The sequence below is a fragment of the Hemicordylus capensis genome, chromosome 3 (assembly GCF_027244095.1).
Source record: "Hemicordylus capensis ecotype Gifberg chromosome 3, rHemCap1.1.pri, whole genome shotgun sequence".
Taxonomy (NCBI): domain Eukaryota; kingdom Metazoa; phylum Chordata; class Lepidosauria; order Squamata; family Cordylidae; genus Hemicordylus; species Hemicordylus capensis.
Window position 1 is genome coordinate 97174641 of NC_069659.1, and position 24249 is coordinate 97198889.

General features: G+C 41.4%; 1 protein-coding gene across 1 annotated transcript in view; it reads left to right on the top strand.

The window, feature by feature from the left end:
• The window catches only part of TRAPPC10 (trafficking protein particle complex subunit 10), a 98609-nt gene that overhangs the window by 15243 nt on the left and 59117 nt on the right, over positions 1-24249 (top strand). The window contains exons 2-7 of the mRNA XM_053309625.1: positions 18450-18531; positions 19321-19456; positions 19814-20010; positions 22152-22347; positions 23426-23537; positions 23753-24000. Of these exons, the coding sequence (XP_053165600.1) occupies positions 18450-18531; positions 19321-19456; positions 19814-20010; positions 22152-22347; positions 23426-23537; positions 23753-24000 (971 nt within the window). The remainder of the gene's footprint in view (positions 1-18449; positions 18532-19320; positions 19457-19813; positions 20011-22151; positions 22348-23425; positions 23538-23752; positions 24001-24249) is intronic.

A 24249-nucleotide genomic window follows, 5' to 3' on the forward strand; every position in this document is an offset into this window, starting at 1 on the left:
GCAGGAGAGAGGGCATGCACATACCTCTTGCCTGTGGGCTCCCCAGAGGCATCTGTTGGGCAACTGTGTGAAACAGGATGCTGGACTATATGGGCTTTGTGCCTGATCCAGCAGGCGCAAGGCCCATAAGGTTCTTATGTAAGATAAATTTACCAGGGAATTAAAAGGAGTTAGGGGCTTGTACCAATGTGTAATTCTTCATTATTTTCAAACTCCTCTGCTATTCACTATATAAAGTTAATTTGTTTGAGCTCAGCTTTGGGTTAAAGGTAAAATAGAAATGGTTGAGGCTGTGTTGAAATTTCAGTCAAGGGGGCTAAATGAGAGTGAGTGAGATTATCAATATTTCAGTTAAGCATTGGTTCTAATACAGAACCAGAGGAGTTGCTGTTGAAACTTAAATGTGGCAGTATTAAAACAAACTGAAGGAAAGCGATGACCGCCAGAAAGGAGAGATTATGGCTCTCATGGTAGTTTGTGAACCCCACTGTACAAGGGTGGGGTTCCATCTAATGCAAGGATGGAAAAATATTTCTAGTTCCTAAGTGCTGCCATCAAATGTTTAAAGCTCAAGCATTTTTACAGTCCATTTGAATACTTCATTTTGGTCTGAATACTGCATAATCTATTTCTCCATATAAGTTGATTTGGAATTATGGTTCCTGCACATGGGTCTTGAGAAATCCATGTAGCCTTTCAGTTCCCTGTGTGTTTCTTCACACAAATCCTTCCAAAAGCACTTATGTGAAGGAAAACGTTACCGCTGGAAGCTTTCTGTGTTGAAAGTGTGAAAACAAGATGTTCAGCAAGGCACTCAAACACAGGTAGAGGTTTGTGCTCATGACAGTGGATTCTTTGTCAGGTCTGTTTAAAAATTAGATGTTGTGAAACTGCAGATAGAAAAAATTGATTTTTGGTTACATAAATTCGGGATCAGGGAGTGGATTGCTTTTGAGAGCCCCAGGATGTTGACTCACACATCCAGCACATATAGAAAGTTTGTCTTGCTAACCTTGCATTGTCCTAGGAAAGGAAACATATCCATCTGTTACTTTACCCTTTGTTTTTAGTATGTGTATGATGCACAGAGAGTGAAACATACCAACTACTTCTTAAAGTCAAGGATATTGGCTAGCTATAAGCTTTACTCTTAAGCCTTTCTATGCATTAGGAAATGCATTTTTCCTAAGGCAACCTGGTATGAAAGGTAACATATTTTTTTGTCACAAATCTTGCACCTCAAAACAGCAGCTTTCAGAAACCAATGGAAGAAGATTTCATCCTCCCAGGACACTCTGCTGCTGACCCAAGTCACCCAAATAGTTTCAAAGGGAGAATTTGCATGAAACATAATTATTTGTTAAGAGGCTTTTATTCAGGTGTGAATTGAGACAATGTTTTCTTGTTCTTTTGTAGGGCTAACTAACTTAAAGCTAGAAATATGTTGTCACTGTTACTGCTGTTGTGAATGCTCACTCGGTTTCTCTTGTATACCTTTAAAGCTCTATATTGAGTTGTCCCAAAGATTGACTCTTGTGTATTGTGGCCATTTGACCTTGGTTTACAATTTCCCCCCCTCTGTGGGTGTGTGCACACACCTGCCAACTGAAGATGATCTTTCATGCATCTGATAGAGAACTAGTCCACAAGAGCTTATTCTACAATAAAAGTATAGTTTTTGAGGTGCCGTAAGACTCTGGTATCTCATAGTTGATGTTACTCTCTTGTAAACTCATGGTCTCAAGAGCAAGAAATCAGTTATTTTATGCACTTCCTCAGTAATGGAATGTGGTGCTTAGTTGTAATTGAATTATAAGCCATGCTTTTTCAAAGCCTTTTTTTAGCTTTGACATGGCTTCACCACTATCCACGAATGCTAATTTCTAGTCAATTCAGTAAACTGTTTTGGGCATTTAGCTAGTCAATTCACACCCACCTCTTTAGTGGTAGGCTGTCAAATTGGTGACCCAATCTGAGTGGGGTCATGTAGACCAAGACATCTGGGGAGGGTGGACAACTCAGACATTTTGGAACAGACTGAAAAGCAGAGAAGGGATTTCTGATGGACAGAAGCAGCCTCTTGAATTTCAGGGTGTGTGTGCTCAGACACATTCTCCCTGCTGTGTGCTTATTTCTTTACCTCTGTGATACCTGCTCAACAAAGGACCCTGGGTTTCCAGTACTCCTCGAAAAGAAACTGATCCTGTATTGATTCCCTGGAACTTTCAGCACTTGGGTAAACAAGTGTGAAACAGTATGCTCTTTTTATAAGGCTTTTAGATTTCCAACCGACAAATGTTGACTGCATGCCAGACCTGTCTTGTGAGGAGACTGGAATGTTATACTTTAGCCTCTCCTTGCTTTCCACCTTTTAAAAGAGAGAATTTTGATCCCCTTGACCTACAACAGGACAGAAAAGCTGATACCATATTGAGGTCAACCTTGTATTTAAAGAGGGAGGTGTCCCTGTTGATGATGATGTTGTTGTTACAACATTTATATCCCACTCTAGTACTACATACTTAGGTTTCTCCTCACAACAACCCTGTGAAGTAAGTTAGGCTGAGAGAGAAGTGACTGGCCCAGAGTCACCTAGCTAGGATCATGGCTGAATGGGGATTTGAATTCGGGTCCCCCTGGTCAGAGTCCGGCACTCTAACCACTACACCACGCTGGCTCTCAGTTCAGCGAGAGTGTAAAGCTTAAGCCTAAAATGATTTCCTATTGCTGATGTCTTCCACCACTGCAAAAGAATGCAGTGGAGGTAGGGGGTGGGCAGAGGCAGGGAAGAATCCAGAGCCAGGATGATGCACCGAACAGAAGATCAGTGCTGTTTGCTCTGACTGTGCCATACACATTGTGGATGGAGAAGAGAGTGGCTATCAGATATGCTCCCTGTGGGACCTATTTTTCCACATTGCCCTGCTAACAGATGCCACGGTTGGTGGTCTTTTTCATTATTTATATACCAGCTTTTCAACAAGTTGCTTTTAGGTGAAATGTGCACGGGGCAGGAATAAAGATCATGTGAGCATCCTACATGTAGGGTTTTTTCTCCTCCTGCTGCTGCTTAACTCCTGGGTTTGCAAAAAATTGAGTAGTTTTTTTAGCACTCCTATTAACCATGTTCTCCACAAACCTGTATTTTAGCAAATGAACTGTTCATTCAGAAATGAGATAAGGAATAATTAAACTGCAGTACCACAAGCGTTTCATCCAGGAACCAGAAACAAATGCTTGAAACATATAGAACACTTAAACATATGGGGTGGAAAGGAAGGGACAATACAGGAAGGCAGCAAAAGTGGCAGAATCATGGCTGCAAACTGTCCCCCCCCCCCGCCATGTGCCAAGCAGCAATATATTTATATTATTGAGCTGTGAGTTCTTTTGGTTGGGAGAAGCTGTAGTCAAACATATTTAACCTGCTGCGATAGCCTATGGTGGTCAAGAATGCCAATTCACAGTTGCAGCAGAAAACAACTATTTGTTAGAGCTCCGGTGTTTCATTTCTGTTTTGGAGCATGATTTGGTACAACTGTTCATTTTCTGTTCTCATATGGGAAATTGCTGTCTCTTCTTTTAAAAGAGGTTTTACTTTATTCTAAGGTATATAGATATTTTGCATATGGTATTTCATTTTCATAACACATCTTTGTTTTTACTACATGAAGTTTCACAAATGTGCAAGAATGCAACTTTGTCATTTGTTCTTATTGCATATGATGGTTAAACTTTTAATTATATTCCAATTTAATATTTGTGTTAATTGTTTAATAGGGTTTTTTAATACAACTGTAAACTGTTTTTGTAAACTGCCTTCAGATTGTTTCAATGAAAGACAATATAAAAACATAACAGTAAGTAGATTTTTTAAAATGCCCATGCAACGTGTGTGGCAGGCGCACATGCAGACTATACATCCTCATTTCCGACCAACAATGGGGGAAGGGGCAGCAGGGAGGTACACTGTCGCCCCATGGATTTTGGAAAATAACAGCGCGGCGGGAGGGGTAAGTGCACCTTACCATTAAAGAGGTAACTCTTTAAAAAGAGTTACCGTTAAAGAGCCACCTCCCATGGTGTTGGACTGCAGCTCCCCAGTTCTGTGCACTTTGGCTTTGGGAAGTTCAGGGCTTTGGCTTTAGGAAGTTCAGAGTAGGGAAAGTTTAGTCAGATTTTGCATTAGACCTTCTCTTTCTTTGGGGTGTGCTTTGTTAGATTCCTGAAACTGTTCTAGGATTTTTACCTGTAACTAAACTAAGAAACAGTAGCCTTCGCCCAGCCAGCCAGGGCATTGTAAAAGACTCTGTAAGCTTTTTAAAGGTGCTTTTGTATCTTCCTACATCCCTATTCCTTGCAGCTGGGGTGCTTTCTGAAGTATTCTTGTAACCATTGAGTTACAATGTAACTGTAACAAAAAGCTGAGAGAGCCTCAGATGGCAGTGGTCTGTAGCCTTTGAATACATCTATTTTCTTTTTGTTTGCATTTTACAAGCCTCTCTGGGTGGATTTTTGGCTCAGGAGAAAGGGTTGTTTGTTTTTATTCTGGTGCAAACACACCTCAGTCTTGGTCCACTTGGATCAGTTTTCTCATCACGTGTAGTCTTGCATGTGGAAGATTTTTGCATTTAGCTTAAAGCAGCATAAAGGGAACTTTTCCCTGGGATTTCTACCCCAAGCCCAGGGAGGGTCAAGCTCTGTAATAGAGGAGTGATGGTGGCAGCCATTATTTAACCTTACTAGCAATACAGGAAAGTAAGGGAAAGCCTTGCTTGGAAAGCATAGAGGGGATGATTCAGCATTTTTCTTCCCCTCATGTGGGCTTGCTCAGAGACAAAGGCTTTTATCTGCTACAGTAGCATGTTCTGTTTTCTGTAGCTTCTTAAAGAGCTCGTTCAGTATTAAAAAAAAAAAAAAAGTAACACAATAATAATGGGTTTATCCAAAGGAAGCTAGTCACAACTAAATCCCATTGAAACTACTGGGACTTAATTTGGTTGCAACTCACTGGTTTAAGTTGTGCTTAGTCAGAGCTACCTAACTCTCCTTGGATACAATCCAGTATTAGTTCAAACGAAAGTTTGAACAGTACATGACAGCCATGGGCATAAACATGTCTGAATGTGTTCTCAAATTGTACTTGCAAGTTGGGGGGCATGAAATGGTCATCAAATAGGGGGAGAGATGAGTGACAACAGAGAAGATGTGTTCTTTTCCCCCTCTACTTCTATTCTCCCATGCTTTGTGGCTCCATGAAACTGCTCAGAATCAGCTGCTGGCAATCTCTTTGGTCCAAATGAAAGAAATCAAGCTTTAGGGGAGCAGCTGAAAGGGGTCTCCACAGTCTTGGCTCAGTTGAACCATCTCTAGGGACAGTTCCCATCTCTGTAGCCACTTTCCTCCAGCAAGGAAGTGCTTAGCTTGAACAGAGAAGCCTCCATGATAGCTTCAGGACCAAAGGGGGAAACTTGCTCCTCCCCTGTTCACCTGAAAGCATCTTCAGCTAAAGCACATGCCCCAAACTCCCAACTTATGGGGCTAAAGGTTTGTGCCTACTCCTTGCTCTCTGAAAATTGCATGCATGTGCAGCCCTCAATCCCAGTTGCTTACAGGGACTAGAGGATTGTTTCAACTGCAGTATTTACCTGTATATCTAGGGAGTCTCTACTGTCGTTAAATACCTACACCTGCCCTCTTTGGTTTTCCTGTGTGTGCTGTAAATGTTCCTTTCTCCCAGATACACTCTTCCACAAGCCTGTAATAGGGCCTCTGGTGACTCACCCCTTGCACAGCTTCTGCAGGTGCACTCAGTTGCACCCACCCACACTCCCTTAAAATGCACATGGCACACTCTGTTTACTAATACAGGGAGCTATGTAATTTGGCTTCATTTAACTGACTGTATTTGATTTTTAACAAGTGTATGCTATAAATTTTTAATTGTAAAACCATTATTTTGGCAAGAGCTTTTTAAACTCTTCTGTTGTATCATTTTATAATGGATTAGATTCTTCCTAAACTGTGCTACTGCTTCCAATAATGGCACAATAGCACCCCCGGCAGCTTGTTATATTTCTGCAGCAGTGAAATTCTTGCAGTCAAGTTGAATTGAATTTCATCAGTGTGACTCTATTTCTACATGTTTAATTCTTTCTGAAGAAAGTGGTAACTTGGACCCAACAAAATAAGGCTTTGTGTGACATCCTTGAGCCATGGAGGTCTGTACTCTTTTCCCATGCTCACATGGAAGTCAGAAGAATTTTACTTTTGATTCAATTAGAACAAGCCAGGATCACTCATTATTTATGAAATGAGTGATTCTAGGGCTTATTCTAACCAGAGCTGAAACAAACCAAGATCTGAACCCGAGATTCAGTCGCATCTGAACTGGTCTGTTGTAGAAGTTGAGTGACATCTGTAAGCCCTAGGTCCTTGTATTGCTTGCATGAATAGGGGTGTGTGTGGGAGCCAAGTCAAAGGAGTAAATTGACACAGTGCTGACACGAAAGTGTTTACCTCCCCGCAGACAATTGCTGCCTCCTCCCTTGGCGGCCAGATCAGATCAGCTGCCCACACGATTACCAGCTCCATCACGGAGCCAGTTGGGGCGGTGAGAATTGGGGGCCACCTGGCCCCCAGAAGTCCCAGAATGCCGCCCGTGTGCTGGGCATTCTGGCCCCCCCCCCCCCCCGGCGCCGAGAGGCTTGTTGTAGCCTCCTGGTCATTGGTGGTCTCATGATTCACTGTGGCGAGGTGACTCATGATCAGGGAAATGGGGTTAGCAGAGTGCTAGCTCTGCTAACCTCATTTTAGGGGTGGGGGAATTAGGCGGGGTAGCAACCAGGAGCCACATGGCTCCCGGTGCTGCACCAGACTGTGGAAAACTGGGCTGGCCTCCCTTAGCCCGGTTTTCCACAGTTGTGAGAATAGCCTCAGTAACTACTTAACTGAGCTCTGTATTCAGTTACATCATAATCTTTTTCAACCTATGTTCATTCTGGCTTCTTAGTCCACTTTTATTCATAGTAGTCTCACTTAGGCAGATGGGACACAGAAGGTGCTGCTCCCATTGAAAAAACATGCTCTCAACATGAACACAACTGAATCTGCTGTTTTCAGGTACTTAGAGGTTTTTTTAATTATCTTATTTTAACTCCTAATTAATAGAAAGAAATCTGATCTTTATATATGTGCTGTTATATCAGTGAAGCTGGAATTACTTCTATATATATACAGAACACTTCCACGTACTGAATGTGAAAGCTTGAGAGAGTTGTTAATTTTCCTGGTTATTCAGAAATCCAGGATTGGATCTCATTATGTAGCATCAAGTTCTTAATCTTACTAGGAATTGGTAGGAGATGAATTCTGCCTGAATTGGAACTAATAACTTGTGTACTACCTAAACACTGTTACCCAAACATTTTCTTTGTGGATCCTGCTGTGTTTCTTCTAAGCAGCATTCATTTTCTATCTGTGAGATACTTAGTACTGAGAACAAAAGCCATTGCATCAATTTGGGGCAAGGCATTTGATTGGAACAAACATCTTGCATCCTGAATGCAAATTGAGGTACCAGTGTACTGCTTTTAAGGGAACATGTGAGCAGCAGCAGAAGGAATGGTTTTTATAGTTAAGATACTTGCTCTGAAAAGAACTACATTTCCTGATTAATTTGATACTTAAATAAGTAATGTATGGTGTTATAAATGATTGCATACCACTGGTGTATCCAACCTTTGGTGGTCTGAACTGCCTGGTCAGGTCAGGAGGTAAAATTTGAGCCAGTCCAATAATTCAGTCCAAGACACCACTGAAACATATATGCTGAGGTTCTCTTAGTTATCTGCTCCTGGCAACATAATTCTTTCTACTCAAGGGTAGCAAGATATTCAAGTATCATGAGTATCTACTACTAGTATCTACTACTCATTTGGTGGCAACTTGGACCGGGCCTTCTCTGTGACTGCTCCAGGGCTTTCGAATGTGCTCCCTGATTAAATAAGAGCATCTCCTTCGCTGTTTGCTTTTAGAAGGACCTTGAAGATGTACCTGTTTTCCCAGGCTTTTAACTGAAATTTAAATTTTAATGTGTTTTTATCTATTGGGATTTTTATCTGTTTTTATGAATTTTGAATGTTTTGTTTTATATTATGTTTTAATCTGTACACTGCCTAGAAATTTCTGTACTAGGTGGTATAGATAGATAGATGGATATTTATATACTGCTTTTCAACAAATAAATGTTAAATAAATAAAAAGAGATCAGGAGTAGCCAGACTGTATGTATGACTTACAGGATCACTGGTCAACCCCTGCTAACTTGGCAAAGAGGCACCTTTTAACATGGTGATTCTCTTTATTTAGCAGGGGGAGAGTAACTGGCCCTATCCACCCCCAGCACAGTACCTCCAGTGACTGTTGCTGGTGTCTGTCTTGTGTTACTTTTTAGATTGTGAGCCCTTTGGGCACAGGGATCCATTGTATTTATTTATTATTTCTCTGTGTAAACCGCCCTGAGCCATTTTTGGAAGGGCGGTATAGAAATCAATCAATCAAACAAACAAACAAAACATTCACAAAGCTGTTTACATAGAAAAATATTAATAGGGTCCCTTGTCCCTTATATTTCTAAAAAGAAACATATATTTCTAAAAAGAAACATAAGATATACAGCAGCAACAGCCATTGGAGAGGTTCTGTGCTGAGGTTGAATACGGGCAGTTGCTCTCACCCACTTAATATAAGAAGCACCTCTTTGAAAGGTGCCTCTTTGCCAGTTAGCAAGGATGTTTCATTTGGTCGCAGCCTAGCAGAGCTCCTCAGTGGATCATAGAAAGAACTTTCTGCTTCTTGTTCTTCCTGTGGCCTCTGAAATAGGGATGTGCATGAAATGGATTTTGCATTCTGTTTTGAACTCAGAATGCAGATGGCTGAAATGTTTTGTTGAAAGAGCGGCTGACCCCAGCTGTTCTGACAGAACAAACTTAAAATGTTTCAAGTGTTTTGGTCACAGGGGACAATGGGGAAACTTGAAACATCCCATTGTTCCCAATGGGGAGCTCGTAGGATCCTATGGGAGTTTGAGGAAAAGGTTAAAAATTGGTTAAAACTGCCTGCTTGCTCATTTCTTTTGTGGGTTGGGTGGTAGGTAGCACCCATCATGCCTTACTACCCAACCCACCTTGGTGTCCCTAGGAGCTACCCATGGGGACCAATGGGGTGTTTCAAGTTTCCCCATTGTTCCCTATGGCCAGAACAAGCTGAACTCATAGAGTACACACGCAGGTTTTGCATTTCAATTTTCAGTGCATTTTGCAATCCTGCCTGGAAAAACACTGCAGAAGTTCACAGTAAAAGTGAGTCACATCCTCCCAACACAGAACAAACATTTCAAATGCGGTCAAAAACTGGCTAAAAAAGAATCAGTGACCCAGAATTCACTGCCAGCCACAGTGTCTGCACTGCAGTAACGTCACTGGCAGAACTTGCGCTCTCACACAATTATGACTCCTTCCTTCAGCATTGCAACAGCTGCACAGCATCATCCTTAGCAACAAGCATAGCCATAAGGTCAACTAGAGCAATTTCAGCCACATTTTGACTGAGTACATCTTGCAATGCAGATTGTAGAGCAGACCAGAGCAGTGAGTGAAGCACAAGTTTTAAAAAATGGCCACCGCGCATATGCAAATGACCTCTGCGAGGCATTGGGCTATGCCAGGCCTCACAGAGGCCATTTATGCATGTGTGGTGGCGGCCAAAATGGCCACCGCGCACACTTAGAGGCCCAAACAGGCCCAAAACAAGCATTTTTCCAGGCCGCGGCAGTGATTTAAGAGGCCGGTGGGGGGAGGGGGAGCCCTTGCGGGACCCCCCCCCCCGCCGCCTACAGGAAGCCCCCTGAAGGGGCTAGAGGTATTTTAAATCTATTTTTAATTTTTTTAAAAAAAAAATTGTGGACTTGTCCGGAGGTTCGGTTCTTGTCTGGATGGAACCGGGGTGTGTGTGTGTTTCGGTTCAATCCCGAACCCCCAAACCCCCAGACTGGTCCACACATCCCTAAAAGCCAATCAGCAAAGAAAAAACAGGCCTCCAAAATGGCGCTTGAAACGTTTCGATCGAAACGGGGTTGTTCTGCTCTGAGCTCAAAAAGCCCTTTATTTGAAGGGTGTCTTTGTAATGAGCTCTAAACAGCCCATTTTGAGTAGAAATATTTTGACACTGAAACATTCTGCACAGCCCTACCCTGAAAACTCACTCCTGCGGATGGGGAACCTCCCAGAGCAAGATCGGCATGTGGCTTTCTGAGTACAGGGCAAATCAACGAAAATATCTGCCCCTTGTGCAGATGCAAGTGCTTTTTAGTTTGCACAAAATCAACTTGGGCCATAATCATTTCCCTCAACCCCCCTGAAGAAGGCACTACGTGAGAATAGTAATGGTAATCTTACAGGCCAAATTGGCTACAGGTATATTAAATGTTCCTGGTTTTCTTGTAGTAGACTTTCTTAAGCCAAGCGGGTGGAGGGAAACTGATAATATCTGGTAGTTCTTGCCTCAGTAAGTAGTAATGGCCAAACTTCTGGGCTTGAAGGTGCTGACCAGCTGTATCTATGTGTTAGAATGAGGAAAGGTCAAGCTGACTATTGGCAGGTCAAATAGCTATATATTATACTGTACATTGGTTACACGTGATAGGTTACTGACCAGCATCTTGCCACCTCACTGGTCAAGGGACACATGTAGTGGACTGGGCTCCATTGTGTAAAAGTGTAAAACCTTTCACAGCAATTGTCAGAAACGTACCCCTAACACATCTAGAGAGATGCAACAGCTTATTTTTGTTATGCATCTGGGAGATTTGTTTAAAATACAGTATTGCATTATTCAACAAGGCATTTGTAAAGATTGAAAAATCTCCAGTTGCCAGTTATTTGTGTATACAGGATGAAACTGTCAAGAGCAGAAGTACATGCTCAAGAATGTATTGAAAATAGTTCTGAAATGAAATAGTAGTCAAGTTCACGTCCTAAGAGCTCAACATGGGAAACTGACTAATATTAAATCTGAACATATAATTTAGTTTGGAGACATAATAGTTTGTTACAGAACGTTTTTGGGAATTCTTTTAGATGAAAAGACAGGAATGAACCACTACATTTATAATGTATACCACAAATTGCCAGTTACTTGCACTGAGTCAATATTTATCTTGTGTGCTTGGCACTGTAAGCTGGGTCTTTTGATAGAAAAATAAGGTGCAGTAGATGCCCATAAAGTATCTGATCATTTTAGGCTTGTTTACATTTTTAAATAATATGTCCTTTGCTACCACTTTTGGAGTTCATTGCATGTATTTTCAGTAGTTTCCTGTGGCTTGATACCTTGTCCTCTCTCAACTGCTGCTTCTGTTTTATATCTGCTTCCCTCATACACACAAGGAAATCTTAAGTAGATTTCACTAAAGATTTATTCAGCAACAGCTCCATTTCTTTCTCCTTTCTGACTCTTCCCCCCACACTCCCTACAGGATCCTCCTTTGGACAAATGTCCAAACAAACTGCAAAAGATTACTGAATAGAATACAACATCCTGCTGCCTCGATCCTGTCCAATATATTGCCAGAGATGGGCAGTATCTAAACTATAAGTATTTAAAATACCTATTTTCAGTACTTCTGTATTTTGTATCTAAAATTCATTTGCTCAGGTATTTTGTATTTTTAAATTACATGCCAAAACAAAAATACATCTCAGCCAGTCATTGCTTTTCTTTCTTGCTTCAAGAGCTGCCTTTTTATTGCAAGCCTGCAGCCCACTGGCTTCCAAGCATCTTCATGTGTGTTCTCTTTTCCTCCCTCTCTGCCTCCTAAAGTTTGAATTGCTTTACTCTGCTGCTGACTGGTCAGCCAGTTGAGTTTGAAAATCAAAGGGAAAAGAGAGTGAGAGACTGGCCCTGTGAGTAAAATGGGAAATGAGGGGTATGGGAGTCCATGGGAGGGAGGCAAGAGGGGAAAGCTCCACCCCCACTCTGGATTTTGGATGCAAGGTAACTCCTTACCTCACAGCTTGCTTGCGTTAAAGTTTCTCTGTCTCTCTATCTGCAATGCTAGAGGGATGCTACACCACATTGGTTTTATGTGACTAGAGACCTGACCTGAAGAGGCTGAAGTTATTGTGGTCCAGTCTCTGTGTAAATGTGCAACTTGCCTAAGGCGTAGGTAGGTTGTTTTGCAGAGTTGTTTACAAATATCTCTCTGTCTGTGTCCCCGATTGTATACTGTGGCTGACTAATGGTAGCAAATCTCCATTTCTTTCCTCTCTGTGAAACACAGCATCAGCATACACTCTGTCTGAAGTTTACCTTGAGAGAGCTTTGTGTTCAGATTGCTCGAAGCCATGCAGAGTGCTTAGCTGGCTTTCCAGGTTACCTGGCTGTGGTGGGAGTGGGGCACATTGAGGCAATTCTTATGATTGCCAAGAGCTGGCAGGTAGGGAAGGCTGCTTTTAACTCACCTTCTCCACCAGATGACCTAGCCCTGGGTCTTCGGCATGCCTCCTGCATGCCCAGACAAGCAGTGCTCATGTGGGAGTGCAGAGTGATACATGACTGGAACTCGTTCTGGCCACCAGATATTCCACAATTCACCATGTGTGCGGCATTGGGGGATTCCCCCATCTGTGTCTCCTTGGGCTACACACAGCCCAAGGAAGCACCCAGCACCCAGTTTAAGGGTGTGCTTGTATCCTTAAGCAACCAGGTTTAATAAGGGGGTCATGCTGCACAGGAGCGCTGGGATCCTCAAGGATTCCGATGCTTCACATGACCAGCCTAACCCAGGCTTGTCATGAGAACAGCCTCAGTATTACTGTGGACACACAGAACAATACAAGAAATCATGCAGCCATGCTTGCTTAGACTGGATTAAAAACTTCTAAAGTTTTAAAAGTCATATTTTTCCTCACAACAGCCCATAAAGTTGGTCACATTGAGAGACAGAGAGAGAGAGAGTCTGCCTCACAGGAGCAGATGACTCCATGTGCAGTATCCCAAGTTTCTCTCTCTCTCCCCCCCCTTTATCCTCACATCAATGCTTTGAGGAAGACTAGGCTGAGAGATAGTAAGTGGCCAAGATCACCCAGTGATCGGACTGAGTGAATGCTTCATGACTGAGAGAGGGCTTCAACCTGCGACTTCCAGTCTTCCTCCAACAACCTAATCACTATACCACATTGGTTTTTTATGTGGCAGTTAAAATCTTCTTTATTTTCTTATTTGTAGGGTGATATACAAATAAGGGGTTTAGGGGAACCCTTCTGAGTTGCTCCTGTAAAACACCTCCCCCCCATTGCTCAGTGCTTCCAGATTAATGTAGAGAGAAGGGAAAGGGGGGGGAGCAGATTAATTGGGCTAAAAGGAATTGTTCTCCTCTCCATATGATTTGGCCATATGATTGCTTCAACATAAATACAACTTGCTGCCTATTTGACTATGCCACAGCTATAGGATTGCAGCCTTTGTCATGACTAACTTTTAGTTATTTCAATGGGTCTATTCTAAGCAGGATTAACATTGGATGCATCCTGTTTTGATTTCGGATGGCATGCTTTGTGTATCTCTCCCCCCCCCGGGAAAAAAGCCTACAGTTGCCCACAGAGAGTGGTGAGAATGGAAAAACATAGCAAAAAGAAAACAGGGTACTATGTTGTTTTGGAATTATTGATTTGATTGAGTGTTTAAAATGCTGGAAAAACTCCAGTTTTTGCAGGACAAATCCAAGCACATTAGTATATTGGATGGATATCCCATTGTTCAATGGCTGTTTTTAAAGATACTGTATAATAAAAGTCTAACAAGTGGTCCAATAGAACAGTCTTGCCCATCTCTGTATATTGTAAGCTGCATAGTTTATTTTGTGAGTTTGGGGGTTAGTTTTCCATAGATAAGCTTTATATAAATGCAGACTCCTCTTTAGGTCACATTCCTGGAATTTATCTATGCAAAATGGTGGGCAGCATTGCTTGCTTTTCAGCCTCCTTATTTTCTTGTTTAGAACATCTCCATGATAATTTGGAGAAAGCTATTTGTGCTCATTCAGTATTGTCAGAAGATCTGAATTCTCCTGTTATTCCTTACCTAGTGCTGCTACCAGCATTTACAATGAGACCCAGTGCACAAGCCTGGTATGTCAGTCTTGCAGATAACTTTGCAGTCCCATTTGCTGTTGCATTAATCCACCCTTCTGTGTCTACTACTTTGCTTCCTCTTAAGCCCCTTTGTTTTACTTAGTCCTCCTGACCATTTAAGGCTAGGTGATGTGGCTCTGGCACTACTCAAGCATTCTATATTCTTTTTTCCAGCAGGCAAATGGGCTTCCAGGGTTGAAATAGGTCAGAGGGGATGGCTGGAGCAGAATATTATTTCTGCAAAATGTTTATGTCTTCTTGGCAGAAGCATTGTATTCGGTCCCTGATTTCCGAGAGGTTTGGGGCGCTAGGACTTGTGAAAGGGCCTTTTTGGTTGCTGCCCAATCTTTCTGGAACTCCCTTTCCCTTCAGATTCGTTTAGCCCTTTCCTTACTGATTTTTAAATCTCTATTGAAGACTTTTCTTTTTTGCCAGGCTTTTGCCCTGTAGTTTACCTATTTGGTGTTTTCTTTTTTGTTAGTTAGTTTAGTTTTTAATTTAGAATGTAATTTTAATGTTGTCTTGCTTTGCATGTTTTTGTACACCACCCAGAGTTTTCGGAGTGGGCGGTATATTAAATGTTTCTAATAAATAAATATTAAGTTAGAATCCTACAATTCGAACACACAGATTTTGAGCTTACTTGTAACATGTTGGCTACTGTCTCAGTTTAATAATTGCAGAGGCTGCAATATTCTGAAAGTTGCTGCTGTTGACAGAATATCTTTGAAGAAATACTGAGATCCATATTGCTTATGATTTTTATTTTCACTGCACCCATAGCCTGATGGGAAATGATAGCTTAAATGACATGGGATGAGAAACAAATTTGCTATTCAGCATTTATTCCCTCCAAATCAAAGTTATTAAAATAGCAATAGCTTTAAGTACTTTGCAAATCTTAGTTGGAAGGAAAATCACAAAGCTGGTAACTTTCTGCTTTACTTTGTCCATATTTTTTTAATGATGAAACATTGCAGTTACGCCAGCAGTGTTTCAAACCACAATAAGCCTTAGATCTCCCCTAAGGTAAAATCTAGTACAACCTAAAGAGCATGCTATGGTTTGGAAAACTCCACTTGTTCATCAGTTATCAAATGATACCACTTATAGAATCTCTGTTCTATGCATGGATGCTGTGTTCTAATGATGATAGATCCTCCTTTATCCTATCTGCAACAATTAGACATCCCCAAATATAGGTTGGCTTTTATACAGGCCAGATGTAGATGCCTTCCCTCTGCTGTTCTTGAAGGTCACTACAGTGGGAGTCCTTATGCTGAGGTCTATGCCCCTGTGGTGATGGGGAAGTTGAAACAATGGAACATGTTTTGCTTCATTGCTCCTTTTATAGGGACTTAAGTTTAGAATTAATATCTCCACTGCTGGCTCGTTTTCCAGGAAATTTGCCTAGTCAACAAGTGGCTTTCCTGCTTGAGGACAGTATTACTGCCATCACTCGAAAAGTGGCGGGCTTTTGTGCGGCAGCTCGAAGATTGCGTCACTTTTTAATTAATAATTCTAGTGCTGCTCTATAACCTTTCAGTTATAATATTGTTGGTGCATTAGACTGTTGATTTGTTATCTTTTTAACTGTTATTTATATTTTAATTGTATTTCTTCCCCCTTGTTGTGCTGGTCATAGACCGTAATAAACTTTGATTGATTGGAATGATAAGACTATGTTTGTGATAGCTCATGTATCATTGCTGTAGAGTACCTTTCCCCACAGAATTGCAAGGATAAATTACTCACATAGTCTTTGGGGCAACATTTTCTGCTAGATAGAGCCTATAAAGAAACCACCAGCAGAGACCACACAAGCTAGACAAGAGCCCAGTTCAGAAATTTTTGTAGCTGCATTCAGATGTCTGTACACTTGTACATGTTTGTGTGAATCATTGTACCTGTTTTTATTTTAAGAATGAACCTAGGGACAGGCCCCTCAGCTGTATGGTACAGATAGGAATGGGGCTGCTCAGTGATGGAGCATCTGCTTTGCATGCAGAAGGTCCCAGGTTCAGTCCCTGGCAACTTTAGGTAGGACTGGGAAAGACTCCTGCTTGAACCCTTGAGAGCTGCTCAGTATAGACAATGCTGAGCTAGATGGATCAATGATCTGACTCTGTATAAGGCAGCCTCCTATATTTCTATGAAGTGTACCGCTGTACCTGCGTTTAGCATAACATGTGAATAACTGCACTGTACCTGTGTACAGATCTATATCTGTATCATTGTACACAGATTGAACAAGCACTGAACGTAATGTATGAATATGACTGAGATGTGCCAGTCATTTGGGGGCAAGGCACTTGGTCTGTTTCTATGTAGCTAAAGCATAACTAAGCAATGGTACAGCAGGAAAGATCATGGCTGTATTTTTTAAGCTTTTGTCATTCTGCCCACCTTTCAGATGTATCTTACAGAACTGACACTTAATTTTTTAATAAGACTCTTTTGTGTACTTGTTTTTATATTGAAATGATAGGGTTTTTTTAAATAATAAAAAACCCACCATGGTTTAGAATTAGTAGCCTGAGCCAGAGTGTGGTCCTAGTTGATATCCTGTCTTGTTTGCAAATGTGGTTTGAACAAACTATAGTCTGCTTGGTTTGGATGCAGTGACAAATGATTTTTAATCCAGGAACTGAAGTGGCAGATTTTCTTCCCTTTTGTGCAAACAGCACAGGGAGTGTGTGAAACCTAAGGCTTGTGCCTTACGAGGAGAGCTGGTCTGGTGGTAGCAAGCATGACTTGTCCCCTTAGCTAAGCAGGGTCTGCCTGGGTTGCATCTGAATGGGAGACTTGATGTGTGAGCACTGCAAGATATTCCCCTCAGGGGATGAAGCCGCTCTGGGAAGAGCAGAAGGTTTCAAGTTCCCTCCCTGGCAGCATCTCCAAGATAGGGCTGAGAGAGATTCCTGCCTGCAACCTTGGAGAAGCTGCTGCCAGTCTGTGAAGACAATACTGAGCTAGATAGACCAATGGTCTCACTTGGTATATGGCAGCTTCCTATGAACGTAAAATAAGCATTGTCCCTGTTTCAATAACAGAAGTTCTAGCCTCTGTGGCAGTGTTCTCTCTCTAATTTTTTCATCTGTGTGTGGAATGCGTTTTGTTCTGGGCAGCAGTATCAAGGCAGTGTGCACACGTGCATTAAGAGTGGGGCCTTCCTGATTCAACCTGAGCAGATCTAAAATTGACTGAGTGGACATAAAAAAAACATGTGAGCATGAGCACACATGCACTCCTTAGAGCAAACACTGCTCTGCAGGTATCATTCACTGGAAGTTTGGTCTAAGGCTGGGGGTAGAATATCTGCCATTCACAGCCACTGTGGAGCCAAGCTGCTAGTAAATTGGGAATACCTAGCAATTGCACCTGTTTGGTTAGGCTAGCACTTTGAGCATCAAGTCTAAGAGAGAATGTATTGGTCTTGGCAAATAAGTTTGCATTCTTCCCCAGTTGATGGTAAATAGGTTCTCTTCCATGCTGTTTCCTTTTATAATGGTGTCTGCACATAGTTAGATTCTTGTCCAAAGAGTTTCTGCATAGCCACAGGCAAACACTACCTTACAATTGGAATAAATTTTTCATAAGTTAATTTCTACATAACACATAAGTTTGTGTTGGGTTTTCCTACCCTCCTCCATAAGGCAGAGTTGTTTACCCAGTCAAACGGCAAGATGCCGGGAGAAATGGGGTTCCAGGCATCATGATAACCCCAGTAATTACCTTTCAGGAGTCAGGAAGCACGGCTGCTGAGGGATGGGCAGGCGCAGCCCAAGAGGCAGCCAAATGGTGGAGAGGGAATAGCAATGCTATCAGCTTCACAGCTGCAAACAGGTGCAAAAAAGCTCATGAAGTGGGTGGATTTGGAGAACAACTCCCCTTTGGAAGCCAGATATTGGGTGGCCAATTCTCTTGCCTGGCCAGGGAAGAAGGAGCAAGTGGGGAGGGGGGAGGATTGTCCTGAATGTAGGGCTTTATTTAAGGCAGGGGCTGTCGAAGATGAGGGGATCAGCAGGGATGAGGTTTGTCTGTCTGATGGACTCCCGGAGAGGAGCTCAGGCTTTTTGCTCCCGCTGATAGAGGAAGGTGTGGACTGACTATATGTTCCTCCTCCCCCAACTCTGAGGCAAATGCCCGTGCCTATAATTTAGAGAGATGGTGGAAAGTTTATCTGGAGAATTCCTCCTCCCTAAAGCTGGACAGTTTGATACAAATGTCTGAAATTTTGATATTTTTGCCTCTTAGGTGCTGGAGATCAGAATCTCTTCAGTTCTCTGTATCCTACACTTTCTCAGCAGCTCCCAAGAGAGCCCATGGAATGGAGGAGGTAATATCACTTTTCTTCATTATATGGCTCAGACAAGGAGGCAGTGTGTTCTAGCAACCTCTTTCCAAGAGTTGAGATTAATTTGGAAGCTAAGCAGGAATACACATTGTCATTTCACAGCTTTGAAAACTTACAAACATTCATAAGTTCCTATTCCTATCCTTAGTTGTATCACTTTAAACAGATATGTATGTTTTGCTTGTGTCATCTACATCTTGTTGTGTAAGAACTGATTGTGTTAACGAAAATGGAACAATTTAAATAAATATTGCTTGAATTGAGGCATACAGCTTTCTAAATGTCCTCAATTCAGTAGGAAATATATTTTTTAAAACAAATTATAGCCCACTCTTCCTTCAAAAAGCCCCAAATGGTGTACATGATTATGTTCATCCTCACAACATCCATGTGAGGTAGATTAGGCTGAGAGAGAAGTGACTGGTCCAGAGTCACTGAATTTAATGGCTGAACAAGTATTTGAACTTGAATTTCCCCAGTCCTAGTCCAACATTGTGACTGCTAGCTACACTACGCTGGCTCCCAATGTCTAGTCTTCCATTAAAACTTCTGTGAGTCATCTAGTTAGTTTTTTAAAAAGAGAACTAGATGTTTTTAAGCTGATTTTGTTAATGGAATTTGTATAAGCGCTTCATACATTGTGCTACTACATCTGGATTTCAAATTACTCCCCTTGGCTCATACCTTAATATAAATATTTGTCCTGCATGCTTTCTCTTCTTTCAACTTTGTGTATATGTCAATTAATGTAAGTGTTCAAATACTTTTTAGGTCTTATGGCCGTGCTCCTAAGATGATTCATCTAGAATCTAATTTTGTACAATTTAAAGAAGAGCTACTACCTAAAGAAGGGAACAAAGCACTCCTGACATTTCCCTTTCTGCATATTTATTGGACAGAATGCTGTGTAAGTGTTGATGTGTGTTTAAAGCACTAACACAATGATTAGTTATGAATGTCACTGAAAATAACTTGCAGTTGATTCTGCATCCTGACATACTTCTATTGTGGGAAAAGATCTTAAACTCATGGGTAGGGGGAACTTTGTGCCCACAAATTATTAGCAAAATAAGTTTTAACAGCCTGTTTCATATGCACTAGTCAGTCCTATTTTTAAAAAAATCCAGTGTGATTTGCCAAATAAGTATTGGTATCAGGTCAGTTCAATGGATTTTATTCTCCTAGTGTAGCAGAATAAGTGTTTTTTCAAGCTAACTCTCAATGGGCAAATTTTTATCTTGTGATTCATAACTTCTACCCTTAGGATACAGAGGTCTACAAAGCAACAGTAAAAGATGATATCACTAAGTGGCAGAATGTTCTGAAAGTTCACAGCTCTATGGATTGGTTAATTGTGGTGGTGGAGTGTGATGCCAAGAAAAAAAATAAAACCAATATTCTTCCCCGAACATCTATAGTGGATAAAATAAGAAATGACTTCTGCAACAAGCAAAGTGACAGGTAAGTTTTCTGGTACTGCAAAATGTAGCTGTTAATTGCTCTCTGATAAGCCATTTTTGTCTTCAGAAGCCCAGTAACATCTGATGGTCATTTATTTATTTATTTATTTATTTATTTAGCGCATTTATACTGCCCCAACCCAAGGTCTCAGGGCGGTTCACAACAAACAAAAATAAAACATTAAAATCAATTAAATACTAAAAACAGTTTAAAACAAATCAATATATAATCCAAAATTTAAAAAGTTACAAAGTTAAAAAGCTAAAAGATCTGGGTAAAAAGATAATTCTTTAGACACTTTTAAAAAGCTGCTAGAGATGGGGAGACTCTTATTCCCACAGGAAGCGTGTTCCAAAGTCTCGGGGCAACAACAGAGAAGGCTCATCCCTGGGTAGCCACCAGACGACATGAAGGTAGCCACCGATGAACCTCCCCTGATGTACGCAGGGGACGATGGGGATCATGCAGAAGAAGACGCTCTCTTAAGTACTGTGGGCCTAAGCTGTTTAGAGCTTTATAGGTTATAACCAGTGCTTTGTATTTTGCCCGGAAACTTATTGGCAGCCAGTGCAACTCCTGTAATATATTAACAAGCTGAAGTATGAACCTTGTCAAATGAAAAAATAATGACGAGTACTAAGCGTGTTTCTGATTTTGATCTTCACCCTTCCGTTAGTGGTATACTGAGGCTGGTTGAGATATTACCTTTGATCATATGTTTGAATTCTGTGTGTTTGTGTAAGCGAGCAATTTAGCTGGTGGATCTCAGCTTTACAAGTGAAAAAGCTATATTATTGAGATTCTGAATAATGATAAATACTATAAATTGCTTCAGATTGGGTTTGAAGATGTTTTCTTGTATTTCCTCTTCATATCTGTCTTGTCTGAAATGCAACTTTCACATTTCCTTCTGCATTGGAAGCTAGCAGCTTTTTGGATGGAGGACATGGGAGGAAGTATTTCGGACAACATAGAATGCAGTGCAGCAAGAAACAGGGCTCTTTATGCTGCTATCCCCCTTCACATCAGTGATCATGTCCAAAGCTGCTCACAGTTCCAGGTTTTCATTTTTATTAAATACCTTGTAAAATCATGTAAACATTAATGTTAAGCCTACCAAGTTTGGATTCATTCAGTTATTTGCTTGTCAGAACTAACCTGCTTCATTCACTGAATTACATGTACATTCTAAAGAAAGCTTTTTAAAAATGCATTTTTGAAATTGACATGACCGTGTATGTTTTAACGAAAGGGGACAGAGAAGAAGATGCACGAGAAACCATTAAAAAGTTCTTCTAAATAGTTGATGATGTCTCTTACTGAGCTACAGAAAATCTAATATCACTTTTGGCTCTATTTTGGATAGTGTGCTTCAAGAGCCTAAATAGATGCAACTTAATTTCTGGGTGAAGAAGGAGTAACTTGCTACATTTCCTCCTCAGCAGCAGCATTTTTTCTCACATTAATGATCCTAGGTAGGCAAGGGAGGAATTGGTGGGACTCCTGCTTGACTATCTACAGTAGTGTTCTGGCTAGCCTCACAACTTGTCTCCTGTCTCCCTGACCCACCTCCCTTGTGCAGTGAGGAAGGAAGGAATGAAACACGTGTTCATCCCCGCACAGCATTCCTTGCCAAACCTGTGCCCTCAAACACTCATTTTAGCTGGCTACTCTCTTATTGGCTTAATGAGAATGCAAAATTGAATTTACCATGAAGTTACATTCTGTTCAGCAACAGAGAAAAGACTAGCCCATCCTGTTAGTCTATGGGAAAGGGATAAAGTCATGTTGGCATGGATCCACCCACCACTTCCTGCTCACTGCAGATAGTTAAAGATCCCTAAGAAATCTCTTCCAAGTTTGCTTTGAGTTTTTACTTTTTTTTACCCTCATTGGATCATGCATGTGAGCTTATCTTTTACTTGTGCTTTCCCCCTCAACTAACCTTTATTGCTGACACCATATCCTGAACCTTAGAGGGTTCTCCTCTCCAGATGAAATATTGGCGTTTGGATCAGCCATAGGAGGACTTAACTCTTTGGTGCCTGTCTGTTACTTGCTGGGCAGAAAGGAACTTCATCCCAAGTCCTATAAAACATTGAATGTGTGCATTTTTAATGAAAATATTACTCTCTTTACAGATGTGTGGTACTGTCTGACCCCTTGAAAGACTCTTCCCGCTCTCAGGAGTCCTGGAATGCCTTCCTGACAAAACTCAGGACACTGCTTCTTATGTCTTTTACCAAAAACTTAGGCAAATTTGAGGATGATATGAGAACTTTGAGAGAAAAAAGAACAGAACCAGGATGGAGTTTTTGTGAATATTTTATGGTTCAGGTATAGTAGAGAGCATTATGTGCAACAACAAAAAAATATTTTCTACATCAGTCTTAAAGTTTGATTGCTTTCTAAGCTACTTGTACGGACTAGCTTAAGAATGTTTTTCTTATGATCTCAGCTGGCCATGATTTTAAGTAAAATTTTCTGCTCAGTGCTTAGATTTGCATATGCAGATATACTTGCTGAAGTGTAAACTTCTGTCTAACAGAGTACTTTTAGAAATGGGATCTAAAGATACAAGCAGATACCCATTTTGTACCAGCAGAATGAACAGGTTTTCTAGATAGAGAACACTGACTGTTATCCTAATCAACAAAGTGCACATTAAGCTCTACAGGGTCATGATGGCCGGGCGGAGGGGAGGGCTGGATACAATTAAAATGTTCAGTTAGAATACAGTTGTTCCTCGCCAGTCGTGGTTTTCCCAATCATGGACTTGAGTATCCATGACTGGGAAACTGTGACCACCCTCACCAACCATGACCCGAGTATCTGCAGTCTGACAAATTTTTAAAAATTTGGCCGTTTCTGGGCGGGAATTTTCCTGTGGTCCTAGGGACACTTATAGAGGTCAGGAGGCGATTCTATCTGTGTTTTACCTTACTTTTGGTCTTTCCGCGACCGTGATTCCCCTAACGCCCTGATTGCCATTGGTTTCAATGACTCATTGACTGTAAATTTGCCAACGGCAAGGTCTTCTGGGAACAGAACCCTTGACTGTATATTAATACAAATCTGATTAAAAAATTAAAAACATGCACAATATAACCATAAAATATACAAAGCAGCAGCAATAGGGACAAGCATATAAAAGCCTGGGTAAAGCATGTCACAGGGCTGGGAAGTTTCTCTTGCTGATGCAAGGTGCCTAAGGAGACCTGGGGAAGTTGTTTGTGGGCCCCTGTTGCACTCCTGCAGAGCCTCCTAATGCACATACTTTGTCAGGATATCAGCCACTCTTGATTTTCTGAGTGGTCTGTAGTGACTTATCCTTTTAAATAACTGCTTGATACCTTTGCACTCAAAGCCTGACAACACAAAGATTAACATAAACATCTATTGTCTCTGTTAAAAGGAAGAATTGGCCTTTGTATTTGAAATGCTGCAGCAGTTTGAAGATGCCCTGGTGCAATATGATGAATTGGATGCCCTGTTCTCCCAGTATGTTGTCAACTTTGGTGCTGGGGGTAAGTGATTCAGTCAACAAGTACATTTGTACATCATCATGAGCAAACCACTGGTTTTTTGCATTGCAGAATTAAAGTAGAGCAAGGGCTAGAAAGAGTCTACTTTGTGGTCCCTAATAAGGATGGCCCAATAGAAACTTTGAACACATTTGCATACTGTTCTTTCCATATTTTAATATGACGTATGTAGTTACTTTCAACTGTGTTTGCTTTAGATGGGGCAAACTGGCTGACATTTTTCTGTCAGCCAGTACGAAGTTGGAATGGGCTGGTTCTTCGCAAACCAATAGACATGGAGAAAAGAGAGCTTATTCAGAACCAGGAAGCCACTTTGTTGGACTTGCGCAGTTACCTCTTTTCTCGCCAATGCACATTGCTGATTTTTCTTCAGAGGCCATGGGAGGTATCACAGCGAGCGCTAGAACTTCTCCACAACTGTGTGCAAGAGCTGAAGCTCCTTGAAGTAAGTCTCTGTCATCTTCATGAACAAGTGACTAATTTTTAAAGCTACATCCCAAGTTGTTTATTGCTTGCTCTGGGTTATGGAGGTGACTCATGGTGGGAGCTAGGACATCAGTGTTCTCTTCTCCCACCTCTACCCCTATTACATGTAAACTCTTCTTGCTCTCTCCCTGCTCCTTTTTTTCAGGTCATGGATGGGGGAAAGGCTGTGCCTGAGACTTGAGAGCAGCAACCAGTTATGCTGGGCTAA